This window comes from Rhinopithecus bieti, unplaced genomic scaffold (genome assembly GCF_001698545.2).
Source record: "Rhinopithecus bieti isolate Rb0 unplaced genomic scaffold, ASM169854v2 scaffold_23862, whole genome shotgun sequence".
NCBI lineage: Eukaryota > Metazoa > Chordata > Mammalia > Primates > Cercopithecidae > Rhinopithecus > Rhinopithecus bieti.
Window position 1 is genome coordinate 937728 of NW_016811338.1, and position 23635 is coordinate 961362.

The following is a 23635-nucleotide window of genomic DNA, read 5'->3' on the forward strand; positions in this document are numbered from 1 at the left end:
AAAAAAAAAAAAAAAAAAAAAAAAAGAAAATATAGATTTGTATGTATGTATGAGTTAGTATACATGTTTTCCTGACTCTAGTCACTGAGAGGACCTTGAAGCAACTGACACCACAGTAGCAATGAGCACAGGTAGCCCCGAGATCTTGGCTTCTAGATACCATTCTCCAATAAGGGGTCAAGGCACCTTGAAGTGGTTGATTCTGGGGCTGGGGCAGGGAACAAACAAGATGAGCCTAGAGCATCCTGCGGTGCCAGAAATTAAGAATGCTCAGAAAGAATGGGAATATATCAAATGGACCCAGGAACCAAAATGAACTTCTAATCGCCAAAGCTAGAACACTGAGCAACAAAATAAACAGCATCGAATTATAATACATAAAATACCTATATATTCATACTGATATAAATTATAATAAATTTAAAATAAATGGAGCAGCTTTTCCTTACAAAAAAAAATCCAATTAATAAATGTAAAAGGCAGTCAGGCGCAGTGGCTCACGCCTGTAATCCCAGCATGTTGGGAGGCCAGGGCGGGCGGATCACAAGGTCAGGAGTTTAAGACTAAGACCAGCCTGATCAACATGGTGAAACCCCATCTCTACTAAAAATACAAAAGTTAGCCGAGCATGGTGGCACATGCCTGTAATCCCAGCTACTCAGGAGGCTGAGGCAGGAGAATTGCTTGAACCTGGGAGGTGGAGGTTGCAGTGACCCAAGACCAGGCCACTGCACTCCAGCCTAGACAACAAAGCAAGACTCCATTTAGAAAATAGAATAAAAATACATGTAAAAGGAAAGAGGCAAAGAGAAAATCACCATTAGAACAGCACAGTAATAATTGTTGCAGACAAAAACCCATCGAACAATGAGATATAAAAATACTGAGCCAAAGTTTGAGAAGAAACAGGATACGTGCATAATTCCAAAGTATCTACCTGAAGATATTTAACTGCAAAAAGAAAGTAGCTTTACAGTAGAAAAAGCTGGGTAAGAACATCTTATTCAAGCATGAACAAGGTTACCTGCACCAGTAAGACACATTAACATAACATACCCTTAACATCATGTACTGAAAAGGGCACATCGTCTCTGTGGGCCTCTTGCCAACAATGCATTACTTAAACCTAATCATGAGGAAACATGAGACAACCCCAAATTTAGGGACATTCTGCAAAATAACTGGCCACTACTCTCCAAAAGTATCCAGGCCATGAAAGACTTGGAAAAATTAAGGAGACGTGGCAAGTAAATGCAATGCGGGATCCCGGATTCAATCCTACACCAGAAAATGAGTATTAGTGAAAAAACTGGTGGACACTGAATACAGCTTGTAGTTTCATAAATAGCATTATATCAATGTTAATTTTTAATTTGTGGTTATACAGTATGTTAACATTTGTAGAAACCAGGTGAAAAGCATAAGGGAATTCTATTTTTGCAACTTTTTAGTAAATCTAACATCTCAAAATATTTCTTCAATGTGGTTCCTGGATCTCTTTACTAAGGGCTCCAAGAAGGGCATACCAGGAAGGTAATCCCTGATGTAGAAGCTTGCCTTGCACACGCTAATGTTACACTGCATGTAACATTAGTATGTTATGAAGTATAATATTATGGTTGCAGGAAGATAGTTATAATAACAAAATTCACTGTAGATAAAACAAAATGGAATAAAATGCACTCCTTCCACAAAATTGATTGCATGAAATTATGTATATAAGGTGGTAAACCACTCCATTATATTGATGGTACCCAAACCACACCCCTAATATCCAAGTGCTTGTACATCTAGCTCCCAGCTGGGTCATGTGATTGCTTTGGCAGTGTAACGTTAACATGCATAAGGTAAGCTTCTACATCAGGGATTACTTTCCTGGTATGCCCTTCTTGGAGTCCTTAGTAAAGAGATCCAGGAGCCACATTGGAGAAATCATGTGGAAAGACAAGCCCAGCCAGGCCTTTTCCAGGCCTACCAGAAAAGGCACCTAACAGGTAAGTAAAGAAGCCATCTTAAACGTTCCAACCTCAAAAGGTGGCAACTGGAACAGAAGAAAGACCCACCTGATCCAGCCCAGATTGCAGAATCATGAGGAAAAAATAAATCATATTGGGTGATATACATAGTTCATACAACAGTCAGCTGTCTGTTAAAGGTTTCGGTGTGTGTAAGATTCTCTGCTTTATAAGAAAGACAGTTTTGGAAACACAGCAGACTAAGCTGATAAATAATTCTTTATTTTTTTATTTTTATTTTTTTTGAGATAAGAGTCTCGCTCTGTCACCCAAGCTGGAGTGCAGTAGTGCGATCCCGGCTCACTGCAACCTCCGCCTCCCGGGTTCAAGTGATTCCCCTACCTCAGCCTCCCGAGTAGCTGGGATTACAGGCGCGCGCCACCATGCCCGGCTAATTTTTGTATTTTCAGTAGAGACGGTGTTTTACCATGTTGGCCAGGCTGGCCCTCAAACTCCTGACTTCAGATGATCCATCCCCTTGGCCTCCCAAAGTGCTGGAATTATAGGCATGAGCCACCACACCCGGCCCATATACAGAACTATTTTAGCATGAACCCCTCTAAATGCTGGATGAAATAGAATAAATAGATAAATACTGCTCTCTAAAAACACAGCTGCCCTCACAAGAGAGGGAAATCCCCAAGTTTGTGTGTAACTGGGTGCAGGGGTTGCCAAGTGGAAATCTGAAGCCAGAATAACAAACTCACGAGCAGATGCTGCTGAGGCTCAGTGGCAAGACCACGAGTGAAGGAAGTCTAGCCAAAGGCTGTAGGCCTTATAGGTTAGGATTTTGATACCAATGCAAGGACAGGGGAAAAAAAATCATGGGACATGCAAGGTAGAGATTTGGAGATGAGCAGCCTGGCAAGTCAACTTAAAGTCAACTCATTGTCTAAATATATGTGGTAGGATGCTAAGCATATGAGGCATAAAGATAAATAAGAATTCATGTCACTCCCCTCCAAGAGCATAGCTAAGCACACAGATCAACTACAGTATCACTCAATAAGTGACACTGCCTTGTGATCCTCAATTTACTCTACTCTGAACTATCTTCCTCTCCAAAAGCTTAAAAATAGGCAATCCTTTCTCTTAAACACAAAGAGCACACATAGGAATATCAAAAGATAAAAAACATAAATACGAGAATAAAAAAAGTTATGTCCCAAACCACTACAACTACATCTCAGGTATTTATGACATATATCACAGCCTTGGTAAGTTAACCCATAGAAGATTACCAAGTAATGTTTAATATAAGTGCCTGACTGCCCATTAAAATTTGAATGTCAGCTAAAAGCAAATAATTTGGTGGCCTGCTACTGTCATTTTTATATGCTTTAGCACATACTCAGACCACCTAGTTATCTTAAAATAGTGCCTGACCAATAATATGAACACAGTGAATAAAACTGAGACATTAGGAATGGTTCAATACAAAATAAGCATCTCAGGTAGGAGAATAAAAAAATCAAAGCAGACTATACGGTGGGACAAAGGACAGTATCAGAGAAACCTGTCAATAAGTAACAAGGTCTCATCGCTAGCTGGAATTCAGGAGCAAGAATGTCATTATTTGAGAAGCTCTGGAATGGGCAGAAAACAAAGAGCAAGGTAAACTCCCAAATCCAGAGAAACGACATTCCTGGGAGTATTATAAAAAGGCTTCCAAGAAAAAGCAGGAATTGAACCACTTAATCTGAGATCAAAGATAGCAAATATATCCTGGCAACTTTCACCTCAAACACTCAGATCCCAACTACATGCAAGATTACAATGATTCCAAACCTTGAATATTTGGCTAGAGGTCCTGGAAGTCATCCTGTGGCCAATTCTGTCCACTGTTTCCACCATATCCATCCGTCCAACTTCTCTGTCAGTACCACTTCAGTTCATTTAGTTGCTAGTATGCCCATATCCCAGTCCCAGAAGATGAACTGTTCCTGGCCAAAATCAGTCAGAAGAACAGGATTCCACGTGATTGCTTTGTAGGAATAGCCACATAACCTAGTTCTGGCCAATATAAAATAAAATAAGTCAATCATGTGGATTGTGGATCTTCTGAGAAGGCTTTTGGTTTTCTGATATAGGGGGATGAACCAGGTTGGCATGACCCTTTTTAAAATCCCTCCATACTCTTCTTTCTGCTTAGAATGTATCCTTGATGCCTGAACTTGTAATAACTACCTCGCCTCTAATGAGATCACAAGCATGAGGCTAACAGCCAACACAGAAAGACAGAAGAGCAAAGAACAGGCCTGCATCCCTATCAACGGTGTATAGCAGCTACGCCAGCTCTCCACCACCTACCTCCAGATTCATCGTTTAAGGAAAATCAGTTTCTAATTGTTCAACCTACGGTGAGATGAGCTTCCCTATTACTTACACCCAAATGCATTCCTTAGCTGATGTACTGTTTCCCACTAAGGATAGTGATAGACTCACTGACCAGGTTGAGAATAAACTTAAAGTGATCTCAGAGACAAGAGATGTATAGAATGGGGAAAAAAAAGTCTTCAAAAAGAAATAAAACTCTATCAGCCATACCACATATACACATACAAAATCAGTATTGTGGCAGTGGTTACCCAACAGGCTCTGCAGCCAGACTACTTGGGTCTAAACCTCTACTCTGCTGCTTCCTGCATATGTGACCTTGGGCAAGGTAGTCAATCTCTCTGTATCTATCTCAGCATTCTCATTTCTAAAATGGGGGTAACAGTATATTCCCCTTAAGAATATTTATGAGAATAGCTGGGCATAGTGGCTCACGCCTGTAATCCCAGCACCTTGGGAGGCTGAGGTGGGTGGATCACCTAAGGTTGGGAGTTCGAGACCAGCCTGACCAACATGGAGAAACTCTGTCTCTACTAAAAATATAAAAAATTATCGGGCGTTGTGGCACATGCCTGTAATCCCAGCTACTCGGGAGGTTGAAGCAGGAGAATCACTAGAACCCAGGAGGTGGAGGTTGCGGTGAGCCGGGAACGCGCCATTGCACTCCAGCCTGGGCAACAAGAGCGAAACTGTGTCTCAAAAAGAGAAACAAAAAAAAAAAGATGACTGTGAGAATAAATAAGGTAATACATGGGAAACCTGGAACAGTTCCTTGCATACAGTAAGCTCTCAGTAAATACTAGTAATCATCTGTATTATGCAAACATATATAAATATATAAAAATGAATGATACAGTTTATGCAGCGCAAACATGACTCAAATTGTGTGGTACAAGTGAGCAGAAAATTCCTCAAAGAACTCACCCACCTCTAACATGTTGTCTCAACTGAGCAGTGCTTCTGTGTCTGTTAATAGCTGCATCAGCAGCTCTAACTCTTGGATGACATAAAAATGATGCAATTTCACAACAAGAAGATTGACTAAACATAAGCCATTTACACTTCAAAAAGCAGTGCAAGGGCAAAAGCGTAACGTCGGATCTCATCTCAAGTATTGTTCTTACCTGGCAAGTGGAAACAATAACTCATCTCCTAACAGTAATAGAAAGGTTAAATTTATGATAGGCTTCAAGTATACAATACCACCATATGCCTAATCCTTTCATAGTTATCTAGTGTCACAGTCCAATGCACACTTCAATGGAATCACTAGTTTCTATGAATGTCATTAGCATGAGCTGGTCTGCATATGGTTCCCTTCACCGGCATTTTTTTTTTTTAATCAACAAGAATTGTCGCAGGCAGATTCTAACAGATCCACTGAAACAGACAACACTAAATCAGATGAATTGATAATAGGCAAGAAAGAACATTCAGAAACCAATTGTTCCTATGATAATAGTAATTTGGATCAAGACAGACAGCAAAAATTAAAGGAGGAAACTATTTTATAGTTTTGAACAAAACAGTATAAATATTCCACCAGGCTTCCCACACCCTAACTACTTTGGTTTTGTAAGCTACTTTAGAGCTTTGGGTATTGGACACCTACTTGTAAATTCCCACTGCCATCTCATTTTTCTCAGTCCTAATCTACGCCTGATGTTCCTATGTAAATATTCCTAGCCTTGTACTTCAGTCTAGGTCAGCTTCTTTTACTTTCCATTCCTTGGATATCTCATGAAGCCTAAATATATTCTATTCCATTTCCAAATTTTAGTTAGAATTTTAGAAGTTTAAAATTTGAAGGAGAAGAAAGCGTTTTCAGAGTTGACTCCAGCACTCGCTGGTTTGGGGAAATAAAGTCGTATCTACAGTTAGAAGATAATACTTAGCACACTGAGATCAAGCATATGGAAATTAAAATGACCAAACTATATAATTGCTGTCCAAATGGAAAGTTATGACTACTGGATACATTTCACTTTTTCAGAAAGCAAGTGAGGGAATATAAATACAATTACAGATGGTCCTAGAGTTCATTTCACCTCCTTCCCTTCCCCAGTTTCTGGATCTTTTCAAGGAGCTAGTTCAGCAGCTCGGACTTAACAATGCAAAAATAGGCTGAAATTATCAGCTTAGCAACACAAGCTCTTCACTCTAGTAACCTGGAAGTTCCCAGACACACAGTGTCACACAGTCACCTGGAGGTCCCAGCAAACATGTGCAACTTTTGTTGGGGGGGGTGGGAGGGCAGCAGTTGAGATTCCTCTCCTGGAATGATTACCAGGGCACCCTGCAGCACAGGCGAGCCTAGCCTAAGTCCTTTCTATGGGATGAGCACCTGAGGAATCCCCCAAGCTCGAAGGTATGTGTGACCCACCCACTTTGCACATTGTCCTCAAAGGCTCCATGCTATGCTTTTACAGATGCATTTTTACTTTTAATTCTCATGGTCTATGACGGGTCATTTATAGATAAAGAAACCGACTTCAAAGAAAGTTCAGATGACCGATTTACTCACCTTTTAAATTAACGACAAATTAAGAATTTAACTGGCGCTTAAAGAGTGATTTCGAAAAAGTTTAGAATCACGACCTTCATGCAAATATAAAAGGAACACATGCCAAAGATATTATTCAGCTCATCAATTAATGAGGTTATGAGTACAAACTTGAGAGAGAGAGAGTGTGTGTGTGTATGTGTGTGTGGGCAGAGTATTAACGAAATCAGTGGTGAATCTGGTTACAAGAAAAGTTCCCAAGCTGACTGGCAAAGCATTCAGGGTGCCTCACTGAACCAACAGGGGACACTGTACAAACTGCTAACAGGTTTTTTGGACCTAATTACTTAATAGAAGTTACTATGAGGTATTTGGTGCCGGTGGCCCCATGAAAAAATTACTGAGACACTGAAGACTAAAACTGGAAGTTTAGTAATCTCTACTATAGAGCAATGAAACATACTATCTGGGGATATTTCTTCAGGGTGGAAATCAATTCTATCCCACTGCACAAAATTCCATTTGCATTATTATAGATAAGAATCGTGGCCGGGCACGGTGGCTAACGCCTGTAATCCCAACACTCTGGGAGGCCAAGGTGGGTGGATCATGAGGTCAGGCGTTCAAAACCAGCCTGGCCAAGATGGTGAAACCCCGCCTCTACTAAAAATACAAAACTTAGCTAGGTGCAGTGCCAGGCGCCTGTAATCCCAGCTACTCAGGAGGCTAAGGCAGGAGAATTGCTTAAACCCGGGGAGCAGAGGTTGCAGTGAGCCAAGATTGCACCACTGCACTCCCGCCTGGACGACAGAGTGAGACTCCATCTAAAAAAAAAAAAAAAAAAAGAATCATTTGCATGACTATTCGTTAACTTCTATTCCTACAATGTTGCAAAACTGCCTAATCAAAAAAAAGTGAAAGGTATACACCCTGTATCTAGTCACTTCAGGATCCACTAACCAAGCCCAGCGTTCCACTGAAAAGACTCCTAGTAATCTTTTCTGATCATTTTCAAGTCTTGGACAATGTTTTCCACCTTAGATTACGGGCGGTACTACCAAGAGTACTGCAAAAATCATGATGTGGGAGTGAAAAAAGCAGCAGCAGCTAAAATCCATGAGGATTTCCATCCAGAGTTGCAGAGCATCCACTGCCAGCAAGGACATACTGAAGCGACACGCTAGTGTGCTGATACTGCCACATAACCTGCTACAGCCTTTCTGGAAAGCCACCTAGGAACATGTACTGGAAACCCTAGAGGCTCATAACTTTATTTAATTCTACTCCCAGAATTATACACTCCGCATACAATCAGAAGTGGACTAAGGTACATAAACATCTCACGGTGTTAATCACAAAAATAAAAATTTTAAAACAATTTACCACCTTAAATATTTATTTCTTCTTTCCAGACACCTTCAATAAACCCCCAAATCCTTCCTATGTGATCCAAGGTTGCCCCTGCATGTCTCTTACCATACTGTACTCTAATGTCTCACTTGCTTCTCCATTTGCCCTACTAGGCTCTAATCTCCGTGAAACCTTGGACCATGTATTTCAATTGCATGGATTTAGTATGATGCCACATGCGTAACAGACAATGTTGGCTCAATGAATAAAATGTTAAACAGCCTGAAAACATATGTTTCCCCTATAGAAAAGAAACCATAATTACAAGTATTAACAAGTGTTTTTCACAAAGAGGTCATTTTAATTCCATTTTCAAATGGCTTTGATACATTCTGACTTATAGTAACCAATTCAGATGCCAGATTCATCAAAAAAAAAAAAAAAAGTGAGGTCAGAAAAGGCTTTACTGACTTCAAACTTCACAACTCCTCAAGTATCATTCCCCAAAATCAAAAGCATGGGCTTATTTAATAGGATGGTATCATCCAGAGAAAAGAATGTGATCATGTGACTACTTTCTTTGACTTCAAGCCATATCTAGAAGAATGTATTCAGTCACAGATGTCTCATTTGTAAAGGGATACTCAGGAATTGAAAAGCCTGAAGAGGCATAACTTACAGAACATCTCTCTGGTTAACAATCTTCCAAAAGAAAATTGTTCGCATGATTTTAACACCCAAACTTTATAGAGTGTATATGTCGCATAATATAGTAATTTGGGGCCAATAATTACAAAGGATAATTTTAGATTTACTTCCCCCAAACTCAATAAAACACCAAAACAAAATTATAGATGAGAAAAGCCTGAAGTCACATCTTAACCAACTACATTGATAGAATATCAGCATTACATGTACACATTTTGAAAGGCAGACCAAGGGCCAAAAAAGTGGATATGCACCTCAGATGTTGCTGATATGGAAAAAGGTACCACCTCCCCGCACTCAGGTGAGCCATCCTCTGCCACTGGGTATGTGTCCTGAATGCATTATCACACTCTACATTTCCACAGACAACAATAACGCTCCAAAGAAAACCCCTGGATGTTAATCGTTGAAAAGAAGTTCTAGATAATGATAAATGTTATCATTAAATGTGATGGAGGGTGTTTTTGTTTTAATTATTTTAAAAGGAAGTTGCTACTCCTCTTAGGTGGTGCCTTTCACATTTTAAGGAACATGAAGGCTGACAGAGGGTGTTGTTAAAATGTAGATTTTTATTCAGTCAGTCTGAAGTGGGGCCTGAGATTCTGCTTTTCTTACAGGCATTGAGGCATGCCAATGTTACTGGCCTAAGAAGTTCAATGTAAGTAACAAGATTGTACAGCACCATACAAAGAAATTTATAAACTTAAACAAGGTATGCAACTGTGCGACCTTCCATTTTCCTGCCCCTGCTTCCTCTTTTCTTCTTTAATCCCAAAGCACTGATTGTTTCCCCTGATGATTTATCAAGACCTTCCTCTTCAGGATTCTCAATATCCTGCAGAAGCTGCAATTTAAAATAACAAAAACAGGCCAGGCATGATGGTACACCTGTAATCCCAGCACTTTGGGAGGCCAAGGCAGGCAGGTCACCTGAGGTCAGGAGTTCAAGAGAACCCTGGCCAACATGGCGAAACCTTGTCTTTACTAAAAATACAAAAATTAGCCGGGCGTGCTGGCACGCGCCTGTAATCCCAGCTACTCAGGAGGATGAGGCAGGAAGATTGATAGAACCCGGGAGGCAGAGGTTGCAGTGAGCCAAGATTGTGCCACTGCACTCCAGCCTCAGCAACAGAGCGAGATTCTATCTTCAAAAATAAAATAAAATAACAAAAACAGGCCAGACATGGTGGTGCATCTGTAATTCCAGCACTTTGGGAGGCCAAGGCAGGCAGATCACCTGAGGTCAGGAGTTCAAGAGAACCCTGGCCAACATGGCGAAACCCAGTCTCTACTAAAAATACAAAAATTAGCCGGGCGTGCTGGCGCCCGCCTGTAGCCCCAGCTACTGAAGAGGATGGGGCAGGAGGATCGATAGAACATAAGAGACAGAGGTTGCAGTGAGCCAAGATTGTGCCACTGCACTCCAGCCTGAGTAGAGTGAGACTCTGCCTTCAAAAAATACAAATAAAATCATGAAAACAGGACCCTGTAAGCATTCTTGACGAAGACATCTGATTTTCCAGAAGCAGATCACTGATACCTATATTGGGATAGGTTGGAAAGCATGAAATGAAAAGAAAATTGTTGATATGTCTTCCCATGCCTACAATGGTTCCCAGTACACAGCAGGCAGGCACTCAAATAACTGTTCAACAGATGAGTATGATCTGGTTAAGATTTTTCAGTAATTGAAGGGTAATTAGGTAGAAAACAAGTAAAGATCTTCTATGCTATTTAAGGTGGAAAATAGAGAACTAAAGGTAAATTTCAGCTTATTTTAAATACACATTTTTAGCCATCAGTTGTCTGTCCAATAACGGTACATGTTTTCTCAAAAAGACTGAGCTATCTGAACATGTTCCAGCAAAAAAACCAGATGGCTATCTCAGAGGATTACTAAGGAAGACACACACCAGGAACGGTCAAGGTTGTAAAGGCCTCCTACCCATTCAAAGGATTCACGCACAGCATGTGTACTTGGATTAGGAAGAAACTTTTTCTAGAACAGTTTTCCTATTTTGAAAAAAGAAAAAAAGTTTTTTGGCAGCAATTGGGCTGGCAAGCCAAAACCTTACACATGACCTATACGAGTAAATCAAAAGCTTAAATTCACTGTAAGTCATAAAAACAAAAGAAACGATTCCACTGTGAAAAATGAATACCTTCAAAGACAATGGTGTGATAAAGATACAGAAATACGCAGAATGAAATCCATTTGTTTCAGCATTTGTTTGCCACCTACAAAGAATAACTTTTGGATGCATTCTACCAACAGCAACAAAAAAAATAAAATTTATTTGATGGGAAGTTAATGCACAAACACACCTCATTTTCCTAGAAAACCTCAAAGATATCTGGTGTTAATGTGTCAATACCCACAGATTTTTTTGGTGTAATTATGCTGTAACATTTTATCACTGTGAATATTAAAACCACTCCCACAGGCTCACTTGATATTTTTAATTGTTTCATCTAAAAAAAAAAAAAACCCATTCTTTCTAATAATGCTACAAAATACAAATTTAGATAATTTTTTAAAGATTTAAAATTATTTTTAAACTCACTTTAGAAGTTTCAGTTTCTAAAGGCATGGAACTATTAAAATGTTAACATGGAAAGATGGGGGGGCAGGTGCCACAAGACTAAATACCACTGAATCAAAGGAAATTGATTGTCTAGATGATGTGGAAAAGATAGCTTATAAAGTTAATGAGATCTTATTTAAGGCAAGAGAAACAATTTGCTCATTAACAATGAGGATGCATCAAAATGTCATCAAATATAACTAATCTAATTAAAAGTACAGCAAAAATCAAGGCAAATATGAAAAATAAAATAAAATATGAAGAAAAGTTAAACTACACCAAATACAATAAGTAATAAGTAAAAAAATAAGTAAAGGGTAGTTAACAGCAAGTCTTAGTAAATTAGAAATAGGCTGAAAGAAATAAAAAGGAAGGATTCCAACAATTATACCTTATATACCAAGAAAAACATGAACAGTCAACACAGGGAGTGTCCCGGAAACGTTCCAGAGATTTAAGGGCTACGTAGGAGGATTTCTGATTGGGTAGGAGAGTACCATAAAATCCTCGAAGCTAGAATTCACAAATTCGTATCTTCCACTATCTTAGATAGCCCTTGATAACAAAAATATCACAATCCTTAAGCAGCAGATAAGGCTAATCTTTACACAGCAGCTTTAGCCAGAAATTTCTTTACCATACCAGATGAAAGTATCTTAAAAAAACCACTCAACAACAACAACCCTGAAAGTTTTCTAGGTTTTAAAGCAGGCATACTGCTTTAAACAACAACAACAAAAGTCATTATAATATGAAGGGAAATAGATAATCCGAAAACCTAGGTTTTAGTCCAGCTCTCTCTCTAGTATCCATTCCCAAGGCTTTCTTTGGAAACAAAATATTCTTTTCCTTGCCTATAAAGTTCATTCCAAAGTTACAAGGCTACAAGTTGCTCCTTGCTAATATGAATAAAAACAAAACATTTGACAAATTATCACAAATTAAATATAGATCAAGTATGTCTAATGAAAATTTATCATCTGAATTGAGATGTGCTAGATATGTAAACTACACACTGGAGTTTGAAGATTCTGTGCAAAAAAAATGTAAACTATAGCATTAGTAATGATTTCTATTGACCACATGTCAAAATAATAGAATTTTAGATTAGATTAGATAAGATATAAACTTAAAATTAAAATTTGTAACCTTTTTAATGAGACTATTAGAAAGTTTTGAATTACATGACGCATGAAATTACATTTCCATTGTGTTGTACTAAACAGCCTGTTATATACTGAAATCCTTCACAGTAAGATTTGTCAACCCTTTTTTATTTTCCTACAACATCTACTACAGTGTGGCCCATAAGGGATAAACAGGAATGAACAGAAAAACCCTTGTATATAAGTAGAAAATAGCAACTAGATAAGACCAAAATTGACTCTCTGCTTCATATACTACCTATATGCTATTAGAATTACATGTTAAAACCTCTTTTTGGGAAATCATGGTAATACTGAAATATGGACCCAGTCGATTTTTTTTTTTTTTAGTTTACAGCTGAAAAGCTAACTGACATACTCTATTTGTTATGAGCTAAATTGTGCCCACCCACTCCCCGACTCCCACCAAATTCATAAGTTGAAGTCCTAACTCCCAGAACCACAGAACATGGCTATATTTGCAGACAAGATCTTTAAAGAAGTAAATACAGTACAGTGAAGTCAGATGGGTGGGCCTCCCACAGTGCTGGGAATACAGGCGAGAGCCACCACTCCTGGCTAAACACAGCACTTTTACTTGCCAATCACGCCTCAATAAAGTTGAAAAAATAAAAATAAAAAGATCAGTATTCTTAGTAAACTAGAAATTAAAACCTCTGTAACTGCTGCGTCTTGAGTTTGTGAAATAAGCACATGGCAAATAACTGTTCCGAGATTTGACTATTTATTTACCTTTATGTTGGCTATGAAGTGTTTAAAGTAAATAGACTTTACTTTTTTAAAAAAAGTTTAAAGCATACTAATTTCTGAACATAAATCTTCATGATAAAAACTGAAATGATCACAGGCACTGAAGAACACAGCAAAAAGTTTAGATGTCTAAGAATATGACGAAAAGTCACCTACGTTTACAAGGCCTCAAACAGCAATAGTACACTCTTACCGGTTAAATATTCTGTATTAATTTAAAATAAAACCCTTCAGATGAAAAGTTTAAAAGACAAAAAATACTTAAAATGCCTGAATTCTTACATGTCACCATTACATGCTTTACACACAGTTTAATTTTCACAACCCTCCTTGGAAAGTGTCATTCTCCCTATTTTAATAATGAGAAAAACAAAATGTAAAGAACTGCAACCAGAATATATTTTTTAAAACTCCTAAAATACGTTTTATAAAAAAGGAAAGACAATCTAATTGAAAAAATGAGTAAGAGCAGTAAGCACTTCAGAAGGCATGCAAAAAGTCAATGAACACACTATGAGAAATCTGTCATAAGGAAAATGACAAAAATCACAGAAACATCTTTATACACACCTACCAGAATGGCTAAAATTTAAGAATAATAATTCTAAGGATTGGCAAAGATCATTCTAGGTGGCAAATTTAGCATGAGCTAAGGGAAAATGCTGAAGCAAGAACAAATGTTCCTATAAGGAAATAGTGGGTATGTGAGTTTACCTTAGTACAAAGAGGGGACTGCACTATCACAGTGACTATGGTTAATAAACAATATATTGTACACTTGAAAACTGCCTTCAAGATAAGGACTTTAACCTATATTTGGTTGGCACATCAGAACCATGACATCAATGACACATCTAAATGAGTTTTAAAGTATAGTAGTCCCCCCTTATCTGTATACAACCTGCACACACCCTCCTGTATACTTCAAATCATCTGTAAACTAGACTGTCTGTGGCCAGTTACGATCCCACCCACACAGTAGGGCAGGAAGGAGTGAAGCTGAGCTCTACCTCCTGTCAAATCAGCAGGACATTAGATTCTCACATGACCCCAAAGCCTGATGATCTGTCACTATATATACTACATGTAATAATATATACCTATATACATTATATATTACAATGCAATAACAATAGAAATAAAGTGCACAATAAACGTAAGGCTTCAGTCATCCTGAAACCACCACCACCACCCAACCCTCCACTGGTCCACAGAAAAACCGTCTTCTACAAAACCAGTTCCTGGTGCCAAAAAAGGTGCGCGACTCGCTGCACTGGAGTTCTTAGAATATATCACTCTAGGATAAGGGGAGATTACTGTTTATAAAAAGCTGCTTTGTATAGAATGTTCCAAAGGCAGAAGACACAGAAACCTTCAAAAACTATCTCCTTCTCTGCGATAAATGTCTCTTCCTCCACAATCTGATTCTACCCTTGCTGTTCAACCACGTTCTTTCAAAACCCTCATGAGCACACTCCAACCTAGTCACACTATCTCTCACTCACCACCATGTCCGTTTTCATGTCCAGATGCAGCACTGAGCTCCCTCTCTAGGATGGCCCATCACCTGTGATGCTCTTCTGGAAACCTCCGTGCTTCTCTCCATTTAAATCCAGTGCTCTTTTGGAGGCCCAGCTGATGTCGGACTTACCCCATGATTTATTTGCCGACTCCAGCCTGCCTCTCATCCTGGTCTCTACAGTTCCTATGTGGGTTCTATAATACATAATTCAACATCTCACTGGAATCTTACGTTTTGTTCTTGACAATCAATTAGACCATAAACTCCTGGATAGAAGGGACCACTTCTTCCAATTTTGTATCCCCCTCAGCACCTAGTACCAAAGAATATATAGCAGTTAGCTGATAGATCCTCTTGATAACCAGAAATGCAGACATGCCCTTTGGCCTGGCAACTGCATTTCTAGAAATTGACACTACTAAAATACATAAACATGAAAAATAGTAAGATCAAAGACATGCATTGTAGTCTGTCATAGTACAAACTGGAAGTAACTAACACAAGTGTCTATTAACACTAGTGAGGCCAGGCATAGCAGCTCAAGCCTGTAATCCCAACACTCTGGGAGGCCAAGGCAGGAGGACTGCTTGAGCGCAGGAGTCAGAGGTTACAGTGAGCAATGACCATACCACTGCATTCGAGCCTGGGCAGCAGAGCAAGATCCTATCTCTAAAAAAAGAAAAAGGAAAAAAAGAATGCCCAGTGAATTTGAGTCCATACTGCCCATTAAAAAAACAAAACAGTTGGGATATCTATACACAGAGACATAACAAAGTAGTAGGTGAAAACAGGTGCAGAAAAGGGTATTCAATAGGCCTATTTTTGTTTATTCATACACACAAAATGTAAAAGAACACATAAATTTTTAGATTGATAATGTCTGGTAACTAGGATACACTTTTTACTTAGTTTGAAAAAAAAATAAAAAAACAAAGAGCACATATGATGTTTGTAGTAACAAATATTTATGTATTTTAACTCACTGCCCCCAAACAGTAATTTACAAACAATTTGTAATATGAACCCATTTTGTTTAAAGTATGAGAAATAATAGCTATTTCTGGAAAAGGGAATACAGGAAACTTTCACATTCTAGGGTAGATAGTTTTTTTTCTTAAATAATGGGCACTTATTTTAGTTACGAAAAAAATAAATAAATAACTTTAAAAAGAATTCCATCTTTCCCTGAGCTGGTGATCATCCCAGAGGGTTTTGGTCCACAAAACTTTTCTTAGCAACTTCTTAATCTGTAGAGAACTACCTTTATTGCTGGACTGCCCACTATACTGAATCTTAGTAAGCATTACAGATAACACCAACAAATCAAATTCACAGAAGCTGCTATCAGAAAAACTTCTCTGCCAGATGAGTATTAAACACTAAATCTGTTTGATAAAGGGAATCTCTCCAATAAAAAATTAACCTCAAAAATTTACTGAATTACTGTAAAAGACCCGGCATTACACTGGCCCTTACAGTAACAGCTCTGTTTAATACCTTATACTTATCTAGAGTAATCACAAACTTGCCCGAATCCTTGTTTCAAGGTCAAAACTACAGATAAGGCAAGAATGAATCCTACATAGTTTTACCCATAGGAACAACAGGAGGAAACTGTGAGAACCACCCAAGGGAGCACTGAATTCTGTTCCCTGGATCTCTACTTCACATATCACCATTTCCCTACCGGCCCTGTTCCAATGTGGAACTTACAAATGTCCTGACTTAAGCAGTCAAGGCCTTCCCCACTAAGCCTCTAATAAAAACAAAGGGGCAGAGCTATCTGCTCCCTCCTTTTCCATCTCAGCATCCACCCTGAGATTCAACTGCCTTTTTGCTTTCCCCTCAAACTTGCTGCTGAACAGCTTATAGCTACTGAAGCTAAGTGCTTGATTTGTACTAATTCATTTATACACATAATAACCCTATGATGTATTCCTATATTACAGATGAAGAAATGGAAGTACAAGGTCAAATAACTATTAAGTGGCAAAGCTAGGATTTAAACCCAGATATTGGCCGGGCGCGGTGGCTCAAGCCTGTAATCCCAGCACTTTGGGAGGCCGAGACGGGCGGATCACGAGGTCAGGAGATCGAGACCATCCTGGCTAACACGGTGAAACCCCATCTCTACCAAAATACAAAACTAGCCGGGCGAGGTGGCGGGCGCCTGTAGTCCCAGCTACTCAGGAGGCTGAGGCAGGAGAATGGCGTAAACCCAGGAGGCGGAGCTTGCAGTGAGCTGAGATCTGGCCACTGCACTCCAGTCCAGGCGACAGAGCGAGACTCTGCCTCAAAATAAATAAATAAATAAATAAACCCAGATATTACAGTTCCTCAATATAATCTTTATTGCGCAGCAGTCAGTATCTCTGATATATGTCTTTTAACCTAGAAACCATCAGAAATCTTCAGACAGTAAGGCTCTGAGGTTTCAGTAATAAATCTGAAAGTCAACAGATCACTCGAATCAAATGTTTACTCTAGAAAATGCTGTTTGTCCTGGTAATACTGGATAAATGAGAACTAGCAAATTTGCAAAATGTGCTTGCCAATGCCTTTTGGGGTTTTGTTTGTTTGTTTGTTTTTGTTTTGAGATGGAGGATGGAGTCTCTCTCTCCCAGGCAGGAGTGCAGTGACGCGATCTCAGCTCACTACAACCTCCACCTCCCGGGTTCAAGCAATTCTCCTACAGTTCTCCCATCTCAGCCTCCCGAGTAGCTGGGATTACAGGCATGTGCCACCACACCCAACTTTTAGTAGAGACTATTTTTAGTAGAGACAGAGTTTCACCGTGTTAGCCAGGCTGCTTTCGGAGTTCCTGACCTCAGGTGATCGTCTTGCCTCAGCCTCCCAAAATGCTGGGATTACAGCCGTGAGCCACCGCGCCTGGCCTTTTTTTTTTTTTTTTAACTTTTGAAAAGCTGTTTAAGGTAATAAACTCTCAACCTTTTAACCTACTAAAACAATAACTGGGTTATGATTCTAGTTCTGTAACTGTTTTCCTTCACCTGTAGAATAAGACATAAACATGCATATAAATCAGTTGGCATAACTGGGCGTGGTGGCAGGAGACTGGGATCACTTGAGCCCAGGAGTTTGAGACCAGCCTAGGCAACACAGGGAGACCCCTTCTTTACAAAAAATTTAAAAAGTGGCCAGGTCGGGTAGTGCACACCTGTAGTCCTAACTACTCCAGAGGCTGAGGTGGGAGGTTCGCTTGAGCACGGGAGGTCAAGGCTGCAGTGAGCCATGATAGCAGCACTGCACTCCAGCCAGGGCAACAAAGACCCTGTCACAAACAAAAACATGACTTGAGAGTAAGGAGTCAATGTCACCTACTATTCCCAGCATGTGGAAAAAGGTACAAGTTAAACTCAATGCCCTAAGCAAGACCCATGAATTCATGTTGACAGAAAACAAATGTAAACATTTAAACAATTATGCTTTCTGTTTAAATTTATGAAAGTTATAAATGAGAAAATAAAAACTAATAATTAAAAATACTTTAACATTACCAAATTATCACACAGTAGTCAATTACACAAGAATGAAGGCTAACAACCTGTCTCAAACTCATTCATTCCATCTATTTCCACGTGAAGTACCCCAAATGTCTTGTTTTCAAAAGTTTTTCTCTTTCCTGTGCCATGCCTTGCCTTACCTTTAACAATGAGATAGTCTTTGCTCTCCTTCTTTCCCCCACGCACCCTTACACAACGTTTCCCTTATCTAATTATGTGTTCCTCTGAAGTTCCAGAGACTAATCTTGAAACAATTCAGGCGACTATTGAATTCTCCTCCACCTGGAGATTACTTCAAGGCTGCAGTTAATTTGCAACCCAATTATACTCCAGATGGCGCCAACCCATTCAGCAGATGAGGCAACAACCCGAGATAAATATCTGAGCAAGTCACAGAGACTGGGGCCTCCGAGGCCCAATGCCAAGCTCCCCTTTTTTAAGCCCTTGCATTTTCTCCAAATTTGAAATGGTTTCTTTAAGGCAGAAGCTTGGACCACTTCCCCATTGCTAGCTTTGGAAAGTAGTCACTTTCCTTTCCGGGCACTTCGTCCTTGTTGATTGGCTCGGCAAGCAGCGGAGCAGCCCAGCCTGCACTCGGTTACACAGTAATTTCAAATCTTAGAAGAATAAAAATCCTGAGTGTTATATACATTTAAAGCACTTGATAGAACCATTTACCAATCTTTTATTAGGTAAGCTCGGGGCACTGTGAATGGATTAAAAATGCATCACGGTCAAGCAACGATGACCGTCCTTAATGCCTGCAATGTCTAATGTTCCGCTATGTTCCAGATCTGTTCGTGCTGCTGGTGGAGGCGCAACAGCCGGGAAGAGCTTACTGGGCTCCAAGCGGACTATATACACACCATATCGTGTCATTTCGTCCTCACAGCAAGGCTGATACGTAAGCTCATTTTTCAGATGAGGAAAATGAGGCCGGCGAGAGGCTGATATGCTTAGCGGTACAGAGCTAGGAAATCAGGGACAGAACCCAGGCTGGAAGTCACGCTGGCTCTAGAGCCCCGTCCTTTCGACCTGTTCCCGTCGCTGGGGAGAGGCATGTCAGTGACACTAAAACGTGGAAAGAAATACAGTACCAGTGGAAAGCAGGGGCTCCAACGGGGTAAAGGCATGCTCCATAACGGATTATTGGCCTCTGCATTAAAAAAAAAAAAAAGTGAAGTTAGACTTTCTCAGTTCTAATTAAACACTGCGCAAAACCAACAGCACGGGAGACGCCTGAACCCGGCACTCGACAGCGGCGCGCTTCGGGACCCAGGAGCCAGCTGAGCGGCGGCGCGGCACCCGGCGTTGGGACCCACCACGGCTAGCACGAAGCGCCGCCGCGGGCGGGGTTCCCCGGAGACCGGCGCGCGCGGGCAGCTGTGAAGTCGGAGGGCTTGCCCCTGCCGCCTCTGCCAGTGGATCCGTCACCATCCGGGAACCTGGGGAGCGAGAGGCGGCCGCCCCCCGCCGCGGCCCGCGCGCCTGGCGGCAGTCGCACTTACACAATGGCGGATGGAGCCACAGAGTGGGGAGCGCAGGCTGCGGTGGCTACGGCGATCAACCGCTCGGCGCGCGGCTAAGGAGCCTCGGCGCGCGGTCCTCGCTCGCAGGTTTTAGCCCCGGGGACGCGAGGTGGCCCCGCCCGCTTCCGGGAGCCGGAGGCAAGTGGGAGCTGCGCCCCGTGCTCTGTGTCCGGCACCACCCGCCTCAAGTCTCCAATGCTGCGTTCTCTGGGCTGGTTCTGCTAGCTGTAGCATTGCTGCCGGGCCCTCTGCACTCAGCTTTAGCAAGAAGGGCACCATTTGCTACAAACTAAGTGGCGAATTCCCCATCACCCATGCTTGACCTGGCTTCCGAGCCAAACAAAACTACACTGTGCTGCTTACCGGTGTCCTCCCTGAGCCGTCGGGTTAAAAGCTTTCCTTCCTGGCCGGGCGTGGCGGCTCACGCCTGTAATCCCAGCGCTTTGGGAGGCCTAGGCGGACGGATCACGAGGTCAGGAGTTCGAGACCAGCCTGGCCAGCATGGTGAAACTCGTCTCTACTAAAAATACAAAAAATTCGCTGGGCATGATGGCGCTCGCCTGTAATCCCAGCTACTCGGGAGGCCGAGGCAGGAGAATCGCTTGAACCGGGGAGGCGGAGGTTGCAGTGAGCCGAGATCACACCACTGTACTCCAGCCTGGGCAACAGAATGAGACTCCATCTCAAAAAACAACAACAACAACAAAAAAAACTTTATTTATTTAGGGAACACTCTGTTAGGAGCTTTCCTTCCTTTGCTTTGTGGAAACAATTTCTTTTTGTTGGAAGAAACTTCAAGACTGCAGCTGCAAAGCGTCACTCTTGCAATACAGGCTTTTCCAATACTGAGCAAACCTAATCCCCCTCTACCCTCCTAAGGTTTCCACCTGGGCCTAAGAGGTCAAATTGACATAAGACAGTTTAACAGGAGAAAAGCTTGCAGCTATGTGCATGGGAGTCCACAAGAAAAGACCCAAAGAAGGAGGAAGCCTAAATGCTCATATACGGGTTTAGCTACAACAAATCTTAAAAGTCCATGTTTAAATATGACCTTAACGAACCTAAAAGACAACTGAGTGTAGTACAAGGAAACTATCAGCACATGTAGTAGACAAGTGGTTGTCATGTGTTTATTCAATGAAGAGCTGTTACCAGTTGATGTGTCCAAGTTCTTGACGTCTTGAACAAAGAATTGGACAAAATGCACAAACAAAGCAACGAAAGAATGAAGCAAAAAAAAAAGCAGAGATTTATTGAAGATGAAAGTACACCCCACAGGTTAGGAGCCCCTGAGCATAGGGGCTCAAGAGTGCCATTAGAGAATGTTCTGGGGTTTAAATGCCCTCTAGAGGTTTCCATTGGTTACTTGGCATATGCTCTATGTAAATGAAGAGGATGAAGTAAAGTTCAAACTCATTTACTGGATATAAGTCTTATGTAAATGGAGAGGATGCTTCCTGTCATTGCTGAAGTATTTCAATTTGATTTATTTCCAGGAAGTCAGCGTGAAGCGGCCTTACATTCCCTGCCTCCAGACCCTATTCTCCTGCCTCAGAACTACATGTCCATTAGTAAAGGCCAACCCAGAAAAATCATAACCAAGGATATAAACAGGCAAAGCAAATTATAAAAGGTAGTCAAATGGCAAAAACACATCACCACTATTCAGAACGCAATCTTGAACAATGAATTCAATGGCAGATTGTAACCGATTTTTTAAGCAGTAACAAAAATTTACATTTACTGATTGATTATAATGTTCCAGTCAGTGTTGAAGTCTTTTATATTTTATTTAATTACCCTAAAATGTAGGCTCCAGGAGAACAAGGACCAAAATTTAATTGTTCGCCTTTGAAACCTCACTCTAGCACAGTTGACTTGTTAATGATGTGTCTCCCCCTACTAGAGAGCTCGCTCTCTAAGGGCAGGAGCCATGTCTGTCTCCTTCTCTGCTATTTCTCCAACCTCACAGTGTGTCTCACCGAGAGAAGTTCAGTAAATGTGAAACAGATTAACAAATAATGGGGAAAAAATGGAGACCTATGGTACTTCATACCAGGAATTACAGGCATACCTCCTTTTATTGTGTTTAGTTTCATTGTGCTTTACAGATACTGCATTTTTCACAAATTGAAAGTTTGTGGCAACCCTGCATCAAGCAGGTCTATCTGCAACATATTTCCAAAAGCATACACCCGCTTCATGTCTCTGCATCATATTTTGGTAATTTTCACAATACTTCAAACATTTCCGTTAATATATATATTATCATTATCTGTGTTCAGTGATTTTTTATGTTAACTCTTGTAATTGTTTTGGGGTGCCACCAGCTATGCCCCTATAAGACGGCAAACTTAATAGATCAATGTTGTGCATTTCTGACTGCCCCAGGACCAGTACATTCTCCTGTATCTCTCTCACCTTGGGCCTCCCTATTCCCTAAGACACAACAATGTTGAAATTAGGCCATTTTATATCCCCACAATGGCCTCTAAGTGTTCAAGTGAAAGGAAGAATTGCATATGTCTCACTTTAAATCAAAAGCTAGAAATGATAAGATTAGTGAGAAAGTTTTGTCAAAAGAAAGCTAGGTTTTTTTGTATCAGTTAGCCAAGTTGTGAATGCAAAGCAAAAGTTCTTTAAGAAAACTGAAAGTGCTACTCCACTAAGCAAGTAAATGATAAGAAAGATAAACAGCCTTATTGCTATGAAGAAAGTTTGAGTGGTCCGTGTAGAAGATACAACAAACATTACCTTGAACCAAAGCCTGATCCAGAGCAAGGCCCTGATTCTCAATTCTCTAAAGTCTGGGAGAAATCAGTAAACTGCAGAAGAAAAGTTTGAAGATAGCAAAGGTTCATGAGGTTTAAGGAAAGAAGCTATCTCCATAACATAAAAGAGTAAGGTGAAGCTGTAAGTACTGATGAAGAAGCTGTAGCAAGCTGACCAGAAAATCTGGCTAAGATCATTGATGAAGGTGGCCATACTAAGGGATAATTTTTCATGGAGATGAAACAACCTTATATTGGGAGAGGATGACATCTAAGACTTTCATAGCTAGAGAGAGAGGAAAAGTCAATGCCTGGCTTCAGAGCTTCAAAGGACAGGCTGACTCACTTGTTAAGGCCTAATGCAGCTGGTGGTTGTCAGTTGAAGCCAATACTTGTTTACCATTTTGAAATTCCTAGAGCCTTTAAGGTTATGCTAAATCTGGCCAGGAACGGTGGCTCACGCCTGTCATCCCAGCCCTTTGGGAGGCTGAGGCAGGCAGATCACGAGGTCAGGAGTTTGAGATCAGCCTGACCAACATGGTGAAACCCCGTTTCTACTACAAATACAAAAATTAGCTGGGCGTAGTGACGTACGCCTGTAATCCCAGCTACTCAGGAGGCTGAGGCAGGAGAATCGATTGAACCCGGGAGGCGGAGGTTGCAGTGAGCCAAGATCAGAACACTGCACTCCAGCCTGGGCAACAGAGCGAGACTCCATCTCAAACAAACAAACAACAACAAAAAAATTATACTAAATCTTAGGAAAAATAATCGAATGCATGCAGGGCTTAAAACCTAGATGACGGGCCGGGCGCGGTGGCTCAAGTCTGTAATCCCAGCACTTTGGGAGGCCGAGACGGGTGGATCACGAGGTC

At 40.7% G+C, this 23635-nt stretch overlaps 1 protein-coding gene across 6 annotated transcripts in view; it reads right to left on the reverse strand.

Annotated features, from left to right (window-relative positions):
• TPK1 (thiamin pyrophosphokinase 1) overlaps window positions 1-20365 on the reverse strand; it is a 404677-nt gene extending 384312 nt beyond the window's left edge. For 2 of the 6 annotated variants that reach the window (XM_017893767.1, XM_017893762.1), the window contains exons 1-2: window positions 19969-20344; window positions 19558-19616 (exon numbers count right to left, since the gene is read on the reverse strand). In XM_017893767.1, coding sequence (XP_017749256.1) covers window positions 19558-19600 — 43 coding nt within the window. In that variant the 5' untranslated portion in view covers window positions 19601-19616; window positions 19969-20344. The other 4 variants (XM_017893766.1, XM_017893765.1, XM_017893763.1 and 1 more) reach the window with 4 other exon arrangements.
• Between the last annotated feature and the right edge of the window lie 3270 nt (window positions 20366-23635).